The following is a 14,234-nucleotide window of genomic DNA, read 5'->3' as shown; positions in this document are numbered from 1 at the left end:
CGGCCACGGCAGAGCCCGCTAGCATAGCAACATGCTAACACATTCGCGCCGCGCGACAGAGTGTTTGAGTGCACCTACCGACGCGGGAGAGGTACGACTCAACTCGTGAAAGTTACGGTAAGAACATATATCACTACTGATTTTGGGTGGCGTGTTCCTTTAAGTCTCCTGGTCTCCACTGTGTGTGTGTGTGTGTGTGTGTGTCTGTGTGTGTGTGTGTGTCTGTGTGAAAGAATCCTCTTTCATAAGTACGAAACTAGAGAAGGACTTAACCTGACACTGACACAGTACAGTATTTGTAGACAGTGCCAGCTCTGTTGTCGTCTGCCTATTTAGGTTTAGTGTTGTTTTACCCCTTTACTTCCTGTGACTTAATTTGTCTTGGGCCCCTCAACAACGCCAGCACGGTTTTGTTTTATTCAAATACAATCATGATAGTATGCATTTACCACTTGGCCGATGATGTATTTGGTTCTTTCTATGGTTCCACATGTGATATATTCAGTGATAATGTCATTGAACACTCTCATGTGTTGATCCTCACAGGAAAGTGTGGACAGTTACATAAATTGAAGCATTGAATTGTGTGTATTGGAGAAGGTTCCTTCTCTCACACTCCATGTGTGAGTGTGTGATTGTGTGTGTGTGTGCGTGTGTGTGTGTGTGTGTGTGTGTGTGTGTGTTTCCATGTGGGGGTTTCTGTCTCCTGGACACGCATGAGAACACACACTGTCTGCTTAAAGTCAACAGTGTTGGCATGAACAGGCTGCTTTTAGAGCGTATGACTAAGATCGTTTAGCGGTGTAGGTAGTGGATCTGGTGTCTTGTGGTGTTTTGTCCTATCACACATACATACACACAAATACACAAACACACAAACACACACACACACACACAGTTCAAAAACATTAACCTTACCATTCTCCAGACAATGTGTGTTTGTCTCTAGGGTCTGGTTACCCAGGGCAACAATAAGCATTACAATTGCACTCTGGGTTGTTTTCAACCCAGCCGCTGAGTAAAATGTGGTCCAACACAGCATTGGGTTATCTTAACCAAGCAAATTGGGTTACTAAATTTAACCCAACAACTGGGTTGAAATTTAACCAATATGTTGGGTTATGTTGACACAACTGTTTAGTTAAAGTTACTTAATGTTTGGGTTATGTAACCAAATCCCCCAAAACTACTGGTTGATTTTTAAAATACTCTGCATGTACAAACTTTTAATAACTCAAGGTTTGTATTTACTTACTTGAAAGTCACACCTTCTGTTAACAGCTTAGGCCTGATATAAACAGTCTATATTAAATGGCCATCAAAAGCCATGCAATGAAATAAAACAGTTCGACACAATTATTTATTCGATAATTTTCTTTATTTTTGAATAGATAGCCTAGTATAAAATGCATGTGATACTTCCATGAAGGCAGGCAGATTCCAAAGTCCGTTTTGGGGGTCAGCCCTGTCAATCAAACAAAAAAAAGAGTGCATTTTAATCACTGTTAGCCTAACGTTACAGAACTTTATATCAAGACTTGCATGAACCATTACCAGTGAATGATATTGACAGACATAAAAATCCACCAGGAGACAAATTATTAGTGCAACACACTCGGAAACCATGACCACCTACTGTAATATTATGGAGTTGTTTTAAACATAATACCGGTAATAGCCTACAAAACGTGCGTTTATGTCAGATGAGCTTGATAACAACATTACCATTAGCCTAACATTAGGCTGACAAACATAAGTTCAGCAGTGCTAACGTTAGCTAGCTAATGTTAACACATTATTCAATTAGTGAATCCAAGTTAATGTTACCACCAAGAACCACCCAGTAAGTTACATGGCTATAATATGAGGCTACCCTGAATGATTTAATACGATGTTGTTTGGCATAATTATTATCGTAAGTTAGGTGTTGTGAAGAGACTACTTCGACTGTGTTAGCTAGTTGACAAACGTTAGCCACGAAGCATATTTAATTAGCATAAAGTTTCCAAGTCTGCTAACGTTACCTACAAGCTGCTGGTATGCTAATTGTAGTTCGTTGTAAAAGTTTCTTTTGTTTCTGTTCAGCAGTTCCTACCCAGTGAATACAGAACTATGTTTTTATGAGTCTGTATTTGTGTAGATTTAACATTAACAGTAGCTAATATTAGTGGAATGACACCTGCTAACCTGCTTGAAGCTGACCGAGGTGAAGTTAGTTTGATATTTGATATTCGGATATTCGACAGATATTCAAAAAAAAAAATATGCGGCCGGTTTCACCCCGTGTTTGCAGACAATGTACAAACAGATGACCTGTCTACTTGCTCCCAGCCGACCTTAGGGACCGTCTAAAAAGTACCTTCTGAATTACCTTCATAGTCTTTTTTGTCAATAGCTTTGACATCATGTGACCTAGTGACTCCAAACCAATTCAAAATAGTTATCCTATATGGGACTCATCAGACACACCTCTTTTTATAGAAACTATATGCACACAGTATTTTATATGAATATTTTAAAGAAAATACCTTATTTCCCATAAGGAATGGTCTCCTTTTTTTCAATACCTCCCAAGCCATGTGACCTAGTGACTCCAAACCAATGCAGAATAGTTATCCTATATGGGACTCATCGGGCACACCTCTTTTTATGGTCACGGTGTGCACACTGTATTTTATATGAATATTTTGTAAAAAAAAATACATTATTTCCTATATGAATGGTCCTCTTTTTTCAATACCTCCCAGGTCATGTGACCTAGTGACTCCAAACCAATGCAGAATAGTTATCCTATATGGGACTCATCGGGCACACCTCTTTTTATAGTCACTGTATGCACACTGTATTTTATATGAATATTTTAAAGAAAATACATTATTTACCATAAGAAACGGTCTCCTTTTTTTCAATACCTCCCAAGCCATGTGACCTAGTGACTCCAAACCAATGCAGAATAGTTATCCTATATGGGACTCATCGGGCACACTTCTTTTTATAGTCACTGTATGCACACTGTATTTTATATGAATTTTTTAAAGAAAATACATTATTTCATATAAGAAAAAGACTCCTTTTTTTCAATACCTCCCAAGCCATGCGACCTAGTGACTCCAAAGCAATGCAGAATAGTTATCCTTTATGGGACTCATCGGGCACACCTCTTTTTATGGTCACTGTATGCACACTGTATTTTACATTAATATTTTAAAGAAAATACATTATTTCATAAGAAACGGCCCCTTTTTTTTCAATACCTCCCAAGCCATGTGACCTAGTGACTCCAAACCAATGCAGAATAGTTATCCTATATGGGACTCATCGGGCACACCTCTTTTTATGGTCACTGTATGCACACTGTATTTTACATTAATATTTTAAAGAAAATACATTATTTCATATAAGAAACAGTCTCCTTTTTTTTAATACCTCCCAGGTCATGTGACCTAGTGACTCCAAACCAATGCAGAATTGTTATCCTATATGGGACTCATTGGGCACACCTATTTTTATGGTCACTGTATGCACACTGTATTTTATATGAATATTTTGTAAAAAAAAATACATTATTTCCTATATGAATGGTCCTCTTTTTTCAATACCTCCCAAGTCATGTGACCTAGTGACTCCAAACCAATGCAGAATAGTTATCCTATATGGGACTCATCGGGCACACCTCTTTCTATAACCATTGAATGCACAATCTATTTTATTTTAATATTTTAAAGAAAATACATTATTTCATATAAGAAACGGCCCCTTTTTTCAATACCTCCCAAGCCATGTGACCTAGTGACTCCAAACCAATGCAGAATAGTTATCCTATATGGGACTCATCAGACACACCTCTTTTTATGATCACTATATGCACACTGTATTTTACATTAATATTTTAAAGAAAATACATTATTTCATATAAGAAACAGTCTCCTTTTTTCAATACCTCCCAGGTCATGTGACCTTGTGACTCCAAACCAATGTAGAATTGTTACCCTATATGGGACTCATCAGACACACCTCTTTTTATGATCACTATATGCACACTGTATTTTACATTAATATTTTAAAGAAAATACATTATTTCATATAAGAAACAGTCTCCTTTTTTCAATACCTCCCAAGCCATGCGACCTAGAGACTCCAAACCAATGCAGAATTGTTATCCTATATGGGACTCATCGGGCACACCTCTTTCTATAACCATTGAATGCACAATCTATTTTATTTTAATATTTTAAAGAAAATACATTATTTCATATAAGAAACGGCCCCTTTTTTCAATACCTCCCAAGCCATGTGACCTAGTGACTCCAAACCAATGCAGAATAGTTATCCTATATGGGACTCATCAGACACACCTCTTTTTATGATCACTATATGCACACTGTATTTTATATGAATATTTTGTAAAAAAAAATACATTATTTCCTATATGAATGGTCCTCTTTTTTCAATACCTCCCAAGTCATGTGACCTAGTGACTCCAAACCAATGCAGAATAGTTATCCTATATGGGACTCATCGGGCACACCTCTTTCTATAACCATTGAATGCACAATCTATTTTATTTTAATATTTTAAAGAAAATACATTATTTCATATAAGAAACAGTCTCCTTTTTTCAATACCTCCCAGGTCATGTGACCTTGTGACTCCAAACCAATGTAGAATTGTTACCCTATATGGGACTCATCAGACACACCTCTTTTTATGATCACTATATGCACACTGTATTTTACATTAATATTTTAAAGAAAATACATTATTTCATATAAGAAACAGTCTCCTTTTTTCAATACCTCCCAGGTCATGTGACCTTGTGACTCCAAACCAATGTAGAATTGTTATCCTATATGGGACTCATCAGACACACCTCTTTTTATGATCACTATATGCACACTGTATTTTATATTAATATTTTAAAGAAAATACATTATTTCATATAAGAAACAGTCTCCTTTTTTTCAATACCTCCCAGGTCATGTAACCTAGTGACTCCAAACCAATGCAGAATTGTTATCCTATATGGGACTCATCGGGCACACCTCTTTCTATAACCATTGAATGCACAATCTATTTTATTTTAATATTTTAAAGAAAATACATTATTTCATATAAGAAACGGCCCCTTTTTTCAATACCTCCCAAGCCATGTGACCTAGTGACTCCAAACCAATGCAGAATAGTTATCCTATATGGGACTCATCGGGCACACCTATTTTTATGATCACTGTATGCACACTGTATTTTACATTAATATTTTAAAGAAAATACATTATTTCATATAAGAAACAGTCTCCTTTTTTCAATACCTCCCAGGTCATGTGACCTTGTGACTCCAAACCAATGTAGAATTGTTATCCTATATGGGACTCATCAGACACACCTCTTTTTATGATCACTATATGCACACTGTATTTTACATTAATATTTTAAAGAAAATACATTATTTCATATAAGAAACAGTCTCCTTTTTTCAATACCTCCCAGGTCATGTGACCTTGTGACTCCAAACCAATATAGAATTGTTATCCTATATGGGACTCATCAGACACACCTCTTTTTATGATCACTATATGCACACTGTATTTTATATTAATATTTTAAAGAAAATACATTATTTCATATAAGAAACAGTCTCCTTTTTTTCAATACCTCCCAGGTCATGTAACCTAGTGACTCCAAACCAATGCAGAATTGTTATCCTATATGTGACTCATCGGGCACACCTCTTTCTATAACCATTGAATGCACAATCTATTTTATTTTAATATTTTAAAGAAAATACATTGTTTCCTATAAGGAATGGTCTCCTTTTTCAATACCCCCCCCCCCCCCCCCCCCAAGGTGTCTGAAGTGACGTAGGGACACCAAACCAATGCAGAATATCCTTTATGGGACTAATCAGACACACCTCAAATTAATATAATTTTTGCACATACTATTTTATAGTACCCATTTGTTTCCTATGGAAACTTTCTATAAATAATCTGTTTTTTTTCTCAATACCTTCCATATAATAGTAGATGGCAAATAATTTTTCATATTGAATCTCTGATCTCTGTCTGATAAGTACCCCATAGCAGAACAGTTCTGTATTGATCTGTGTTGTCTAGGACCCCTCATATGGCAGCTATTGAGCAAAAAGCTGTTTTCCATAGGAAATAAATGTGATTCTTTAAAAAAATGTAAATATAATAGTTCATGCAAAATATTATTTCACATTGACGTGTGTCTGATTAGTATCACATAGCAGAACAGTTCTATGTTGATCTGTGATGTCTAGGACCCAGTATATTGAAGGTATTGAGCACAAAGCAGCTTCCAAAGCAGCTACAAATTGGTTTTCTTTAAGAAATTAATATAAAATAGTATGTGCAAAAATCATATTAATTTGAGGTGTGTCTGATTAGTCCCATATAGGATAACTATTCTGCATTGGTTTGGAATAATAGGATAATTATTCTATATTGGTTTGGAAAAAGGAGACCATTCATGATGGCAAATAATGTATTTTCTTTAAAATATTCATATAAAATACAGTGTGCATAGATTGACTATAAAAAGAGGTGTGTCTTATTAGTCCCACATAGGATAACTATTTTGCATTGGTTTGGAGTCACTAGGTCGCATGGCTTGGGAGGTATTGAAAAAAAGGAGACAGTTTCTTATGGTAAATAATGTATTTTCTTTAAAATATTCATATAAAATACAGTGTGCATACAGTGACTATAAAAAGAGGTGTGCCCGATGAGTCCCATATAGGATAACTATTCTGCATTGGTTTGGAGTCACTAAGTCACATGACTTGGGAGGTATTGAAAAAAGAGGACCATTCATATAGGAAATAATGTATTTTTTTTTACAAAATGTTCATATAAAATACAGTGTGCATACAGTGATAATAAAAAGAGGTGTGCCCGATGAGTCCCATATAGGATAACAATTCTGCATTGGTTTGGAGTCACTAGGTCACATGACCTGGGAGGTATTGAAAAAAAGGAGACAGTTTCTTATGGTAAATAATGTATTTTCTTTAAAATATTCATATAAAATACAGTGTGCATACAGTGACTATAAAAAGAGTTGTGCCCGATGAGTCCCATATAGGATAACTATTCTGCATTGGTTTGGAGTCACTAAGTCACATGACTTGGGAGGTATTGAAAAAAGAGGACCATTCATATAGGAAATAATGTATTTTTTTTTACAAAATGTTCATATAAAATACAGTGTGCATACAGTGATAATAAAAAGAGGTGTGCCCGATGAGTCCCATATAGGATAACAATTCTGCATTGGTTTGGAGTCACTAGGTCACATGACCTGGGAGGTATTGAAAAAAAGGAGACTGTTTCTTATATGAAATAATGTATTTTCTTTAAAATATTAATGTAAAATACAGTGTGCATACAGTGACCATAAAAAGAGGTGTGCCCGATGAGTCCCATATAGGATAACTATTCTGCATTGGTTTGGAGTCACTAGGTCACATGGCTTGGGAGGTATTGAAAAAAAGGAGACTGTTTCTTATGGTAAATAATGTATTTTCTTTAAAATATTCATATAAAATACAGCGTGCATACAGTGACCATAAAAAGAGGTGTGCCCGATGAGTCCCATATAGGATAACTATTTTTAATTGGTTTGGAGTCACTAGGTCACATGATGTCAAAGGTATTGACAAAAAAGACTATGAAGGTAATTCAGAAGGTACTTTTTAGACGGTCCCTAAGGTCGCCTGGGAGCAAGTAGACAGGTCATCTGTTTGTACATTGTCTGCAAACACGGGGTGAAACCGGCCGCATATTTTTTTTTTTGAATATCTGTCGAATATCCGAATATCAAATATCAAACCAACTTCACCTCGGTTTGAAGCTGAACGAAATGGCAGGCAGAATATTCCTTGATATCACGAAGGGTATGTCTCTGGGTGGACTTTTAAAATCCGTCTGGATAAAAAAATAAAAAAATAAAAATAAAAGCAGATACATAGCTTCTACCTTCCGAAATCACCTGATTTCCATTGCATGTTGACAGCTGCTGGACTTGACGGTTGAAAGAATATGCCTGCCTGCCTGACGATTCCCCCCCCCCCAACCTTCAAATAACTATGCAGCTGTGTTGAAGTCACCCTGGTGCTGGGTAGTGTACTCCACGTCAGGTGGGGGACAGGAGGGAGCACAGCCCTAAACTATCAACCCAGCAGTGATAAACTATCAACCCAGCAAGCTGGGTTACAGAAATGACCCAATATGAGTAAAAACAACCAAACAAAATGACCCAACAGCCTCAACCCAGCGTTTGGGTTGAAAAAATAACCCAGTGTGAAATAGTGTTTTTGTTTTGGTTTGTCTCCACCAAAGACCGAGTAACCACCGAGTAACTGTTTGGTATCACACCCAAGCTTTACGTAACATTCTGTTTTAATGACGGTGTGTATGTGTGTGTGTGTGTGTGTGTGTGTGATATGTGTGTGTGTATGTGTATGTGTGTTTGTCTTTTGGGCTCTAACTCCTTTCTGTCACCACCACAGCAGCAGGCCACCAGAGCAGGTCGTCTTACTGGTTCAGGTTACCTGTGCAGCACTGAAATCCAACCCTCTGGAAAAGCCCCGTTGGGCACACAATGAGAGGTCTGGGGCCAAGGAGGAGGAAGAGAGAATAGCTGAGAACTGAGTGAGTCAGTTCCATCAATCCAGGAAATCACACACGGCGAGAAAACAAACAGCAAAAAAAACACTAATGGGAGAGGTGGAATTAAAGAAAAATGCCACATCAATTTGCCAAGCATGCCTTTTAGCATTTATCTGAAATGCCATGAGCTGTTCTGTTGTTATTGAGCATATTAATATATCTGAATGAAGAGTGAATGCATGACTATGTAGCAGCAGACCATGGATGGAGTATCAGGGGTGATGTTTGTCCTTCATTAGCTTTTTCTTTTTTTGTCCATCTGTTAATGTGTTGCAGGGCAGCTGAGATGAGACACGTTCATGTATGTGTTCTAGATATATGAGATCTTTCTGTGTTATTGTGTTGCAGGGCAGCTGAGAGTATATATGTACGTATGAGGATTGTCCCTCAACAACGGATTATCAACTATAATACCTGGGTTACCTCACTGTGGATGTCTTAAATAATGAAGTTGGAGGACTGTATGGAAATATTATAAAGTATATATAAAGTCGTATCTCAAAATACACTTTTTCAAACTGCACTGTGCTTGTCACAGGACAATATTATTTCAGACTTCCCAGATCTCAATAGAGGAGGTTGCTTTGGGATATAATAAGTTTCGAGTTGTTCAATACATGAATGGACAGGAATGTGGAAAAACTGGTTCCATCATTTATCAGTCAACAGTGGGAGCATGGATACCTCCAGTCCTAAAAGGAAGGTAGGGAAAGAGAGGGAGAGAGAGAGAGAGAAAGAGAAGGAGAGATATTATTATTTAAAACCCTCTCTTTCTGCTCCTCCCTCTTTTACTCCGAAACCCACCCTTATAATGAAAGGCATTTCAAAGCCTGAATGGCCCCTTAAAGAAATGTCAAGTATGGCCATGAAGTTACCCACAGTAACAGCTAGATCAATATTGATTGAGCCTGAGGACCCTAATGCTGCGATTCTGTCCATTCTGAGTGCCAGTGATCGCACTGCAGGTCTGGAGCGCATGGCTGCCAAGCACTGGTGGCTTTGGCCCATTTGCTCATGTTTGCAGGCATTCCATGTGGCGGTCATTAACCATGGCCCATAAAAGCCCTCAGGGCTGACCGACTCACCGAGGGCCACAGCATCAGTCTGTGATTACCGGCCAGTTTTCAGGCTGTGTCAGTGTCCGATTTGTATATCTGTGTGTGACTATGTATTTAGATAAGCGGGAATATTATGATTTTGCAGTGTTTCACTGTTCTGCATGGTTGCGTCAGTAGCTATTTGCTCTGGATTGCCAGGTTGCCATTAATCAGAGTCCGATTCAGTGTAGTCCACGTGAGATGGGATGACCAACGCCATCTCCCGTCAGCCTGGAAGGATACTTAAACCCTAACTATTTCCTTGTCTAGTTAGAGCAGCTGATGGATCTTTAGGTGAAGTCGTGCTGTCTCTCCCTTGATGCGCATCATTGTAAATAAAATTTTTCATACTACTGGTCTGACTGGGTCTCTAGTCATCTGTGGGATCAAAATTACCATCAGCACGCACGCTATTTGTTTATCCAGCTCCAGCTTTGCAAATAACGATGTCCACAGACAAGGTAGAGTATGTTGCATGAATTTATGAAAGTATGGTGTATTGCAACATCAGAAGCAAGTCAAATTTGTAGTTTCTTATGTCTCATTCCATCAAACTACAGATCCGCTACCCGATCAGGCAAACTTGCATAGTGCGGTTATAGCCGAATGCAGAAGTGCCACTCACTCTGTTACGAGTTGATGAACCACTGAAACGATTTTGGAAACATTATTTGAAGGTACAAAAAACTCTTTGGTGTTGCTTTAATAGCCTACTGCTAGTACAGTATAAACCAGGAGTGAAGCGTTGTGATGTGAATATGAGACAATGGGCTGAATAGGGAAGGAATAGTTCCCAGCTTTGTCTCTTCAATCCTAACTTCTGCCTTGGCAACCTTCCACTGGGTGTGACGCATGGGATGGGTTTGTGTGTGTGTGAAGTTCCCTAGTTCCCTTTGATCAGTGGGGTGAGGTTTAGGATGTGGTTCCACTCACCAAGCCTTACTTCCATAAAAAGATTGCATTCCAACTCAGGCAGCACACACATACAGAAACACACCTGTAAACACACCCATTGCCCTCTACTCACATGGACGAGAATGTGACCAGCATTAGACATTTGAGAAATCAAAATATTTTCTACATTACCTGTTTGTGTGTGTGTGTGTGTGTGTGTGTGTGTGTGTGTGTGTGTGTGTGTGTGTGTGTATACACATCCCTACATCCCTTCTAGTATAAATAACAAAGTTCTGGACATTTAAGTTTCTAAAAAATATTTATTATGATTCAATAAATAAAGCGTGCTTCAGTCCAACAAGATTTCTTTTGTTTTGTTTCGTTCCATGATCAGCATCTCATGCAGGTGATTGGACAGTGTGCGCTAGATGTGTGATTGGTTAATGTATAGCCATGCTGATTGGTCTCTGCTTTGTCAGTAGCACATGGCCAGTGTTTTGGTGATGTTTGGCACACACTGGTCAGTGTTTCGGTGATGTTCGACACACACTGGTCAGTGTTTCGGTGATGTTTGACACACACTGGTCAGTGTTTCGGTGATGTACGACACACACTGGTCAGTGTCTGGCTGAGCTGAGGAGGTCATAAGTGACCTGGGAGATGTCAAAAGCTTGCTGGGCGGTGGACTGCGAGTTGTGGTTGCTGGTGAAGACGATGCGAGCTCTCTGAGTGTCCACGTCATCATCGGCCCAGAGGGGTGCAGGCATGTCGGCCGAGTAGAGCAGGGGGAACACATACTCCATGTATACCCGCACAAACTCCCGTTTCAGCACAGACATGTCCCGCTGAATCACACACACACACACACACACACACACACACACACGTAAACCATTCAAATTAACACAGAGATTTAACACAGAGACAAATTAACACAAAGAAAACAGGATACAGGGGTAACTATTACTGTAAAATACACACACACACACACACACACACAAACACACACACATACAAAGTTTTCTTTACCTTCTCTGACCTCTTCATAAGCTTCTCTGCATTTTCCCACGCACTCTGCAAAAGTTCAGATATCAGATGAGATATCAGATATCAGAAGAGGGGGCCAAGAGCTCACTGTGGTTTTAAAACTGCGGTTCATTAAAACTAACTTAGAGAGAAGTGGTGGCTGCTGAGTCAGTGCTTCCATTTTCACCTTCAGATTAAAGGACCAGTATGTAGGAAATAATGGAAAATAATCTGTAACCATTCCAAAAATGATCACCATATGTTGTCAGAGAGTAAGGAAACACGATGAATTGAAGTAATGGCTTATTTGACAACATTACTCTAACCTGTAAAACCCCGTAAAACCAATGAAAAAAATTAGTTACGGGGCGGAATCTCTTGGAATTTTCATTTATGTTTTGAACGATTAATTCTAGAATAGCATATTAATAATGGGCTAGCGCGTCCTCCTATTTGGGTTGCCAAATTAGCATAGGCCAACTGTCAACAGCTGTCAGTTGTAGTCATGAACGCCTACGAGAGGCAGGAAAATTTCCAAAATTAAAACAAGAAACAAATTAAGTGGACATCGGAGCCTCCTGAGATGGTGACATCTTCGTGAAACGAAGAATATCAATCAAGTCTGACGCAGAGCTGGCCATATTTCTCCACAACAGATAGCCTATGCTAAACTTCATCTGCATCGCTAACTTCAGCTAAATATGTTACGTTGGTTAGAGAGGTATTTTTTGTTTTCACTGTTTCCGTAATGTGTAGCTGGGTCATGGTTGGAGAAACGTTAAAGCAGCTGCAGGTCAACTAACGTTAGCTAAGTCTTCATTACATCTGGCAACCCAGAAGAGGCTCGCCTCTGGTTGTCTTGAGAACGTTCACCAGTGTTTTGATTTTGGCCTACAGAACGTTCGGTAACAATCCTACAAATCACACCTTTAAGTATTGATCAACGTCTGAGTGTCTGGACGTCTAATTATGTTGGGGTTTGGGCTTTGGGTTGAGCAAACACTTCCTACTGATGATGGGGCAGTATGAGACAATATGTTTTAAGTTATTGGAGTAACACCCATAAGAAACCGTCCACAAACACCTCCACATATACAGACTCTCTCTCTCACACACACACACACACACACACACCTTCTCTGTTTTAGGACACCATTTGCACATGCACACCACCTATTAGCTGAGTAATTGTCTGCAGGTGTGGGTAATGAGTTAATTGGGCCACACCCATTTTGGTGCTCTTTAAAAGGGCCGGGGTGTTGGTGTGTGACAAACCGATTGATTGTGCAAGTTATTGTGTGTTGTCCATTTTTAATCATTTGGATGAATTAAAGAAAGAAGGTGTTTTCTACCGAAACATATCCTGTTTTTATCTTTTAAAAAACAAGATGGAGGACTTTTACATACACACACACACACACACACGTACACACACACACACACACACACAGATCTCTTACCTGGAAAGCATCCAGCAAATCTGATTGATTCAGAACCTCGGGGAAAGTTGCCAGAACTGAGTTGCAGATCAAATCTGAGAAACCAAATAGCAAAAAAAGTGGGAAACAGTCTGTGTGTGTGTGTGTGTGTGTGTGTGTGTGTGTGTGTGTGTGTCCGTCATTTTTATCATTACATGCACATCAGCAATGTTATCGGTAAACCTATGTAACCGACTATATTTACATTTTTGTCAGTACACAATACCAGCACCTATTTACCAGATCACTATCAGTATGGGTGTGTACTGTGTGTGTGTGTGTGTGAGTGAGTGAGTGAGTGAGTGAGAGAGAGAGAATGAGTGCATGTGTGTGTTTACTGTACATGGGTGGGAGCATTTACCTGCACTTTGCATGGTCACTCTATCCAGCAGTAGTGTGTCAGCCAGTAACTGCCTATATAAGGCCAGCAACTGAACAGAACAGAGACTTCCCACAAAGGTGTCCGGCAGAAGACTGACACCACACACACACACACACACACACACACACACACACACACACACACACACACACACACACACACACACACACACACACACACACACTCCTGTAAAAAGCTTTGTAAAGAGTACCCACCCAATGACTTATCAAAGTGAACACAAGATTACTGTATAACTACTGGTGAATGTTATTAACGCATTAATATGCTATATTATACCAACAAATATTGTTAATGGCCATTTGTAATGTCACAATGCAGTCAAGAACATTCTTGCATTCCGATTACTTTAAATGAGCCATGGTCCTGTTGTTTGGTGTGCGTAGCTTCACTATGAGCTTGGGGACTCTCCTGGACATCAGCATCTGCTGGAATACGCTGCCCGTTACTAAGGCGGGGAGAGCAGAGAGAGAAACAGAATGAATATGCTGACCAGTATACTGACGGAAAATAGAGTGGAGTCTGTGTGTGTGTGTGTGTGTGTGTGTGTGTGTGTGTGTGTGTGTGTGTGTGTAAAGCACCTCCTTTGGTGAGGGAAGGATCCACCTCCACATCTGTCTCGTATGGAGTCCCTCCATGGAGAATG

General features: G+C 39.0%; 1 protein-coding gene across 2 annotated transcripts in view; it reads right to left on the bottom strand.

Moving 5' to 3' along the window:
• Positions 1-10,984: 10,984 nt before the first annotated feature.
• The window catches only part of nphp1 (nephronophthisis 1), a 10,773-nt gene continuing 7,523 nt past the window's right edge, over positions 10,985-14,234 (bottom strand). For both annotated transcript variants that reach the window (XM_076285676.1, XM_076285677.1), the window contains exons 15-20: positions 14,170-14,234; positions 13,937-14,036; positions 13,550-13,662; positions 13,171-13,244; positions 11,714-11,758; positions 10,985-11,529 (exon numbers count right to left, since the gene is read on the bottom strand). The exon at positions 14,170-14,234 is cut by the window's right edge and continues 12 nt beyond it. In XM_076285676.1, the coding sequence (XP_076141791.1) occupies positions 11,302-11,529; positions 11,714-11,758; positions 13,171-13,244; positions 13,550-13,662; positions 13,937-14,036; positions 14,170-14,234 (625 nt within the window). In that variant the 3' untranslated portion in view covers positions 10,985-11,301. The remainder of the gene's footprint in view (positions 11,530-11,713; positions 11,759-13,170; positions 13,245-13,549; positions 13,663-13,936; positions 14,037-14,169) is intronic.

The sequence above is a fragment of the Alosa pseudoharengus genome, unplaced genomic scaffold (assembly GCF_046254945.1).
Source record: "Alosa pseudoharengus isolate Yale_2024_CS ecotype anadromous, Long Island Sound unplaced genomic scaffold, YU_APseudo_1.1 YU_APseudo_1.1_scf_15, whole genome shotgun sequence".
In the NCBI taxonomy this organism is placed as follows: domain Eukaryota; kingdom Metazoa; phylum Chordata; class Actinopteri; order Clupeiformes; family Clupeidae; genus Alosa; species Alosa pseudoharengus.
The sequence above is the reverse complement of the archived record's forward strand: the minus strand, read 5'-3'. Positions and strand labels throughout refer to the sequence as shown.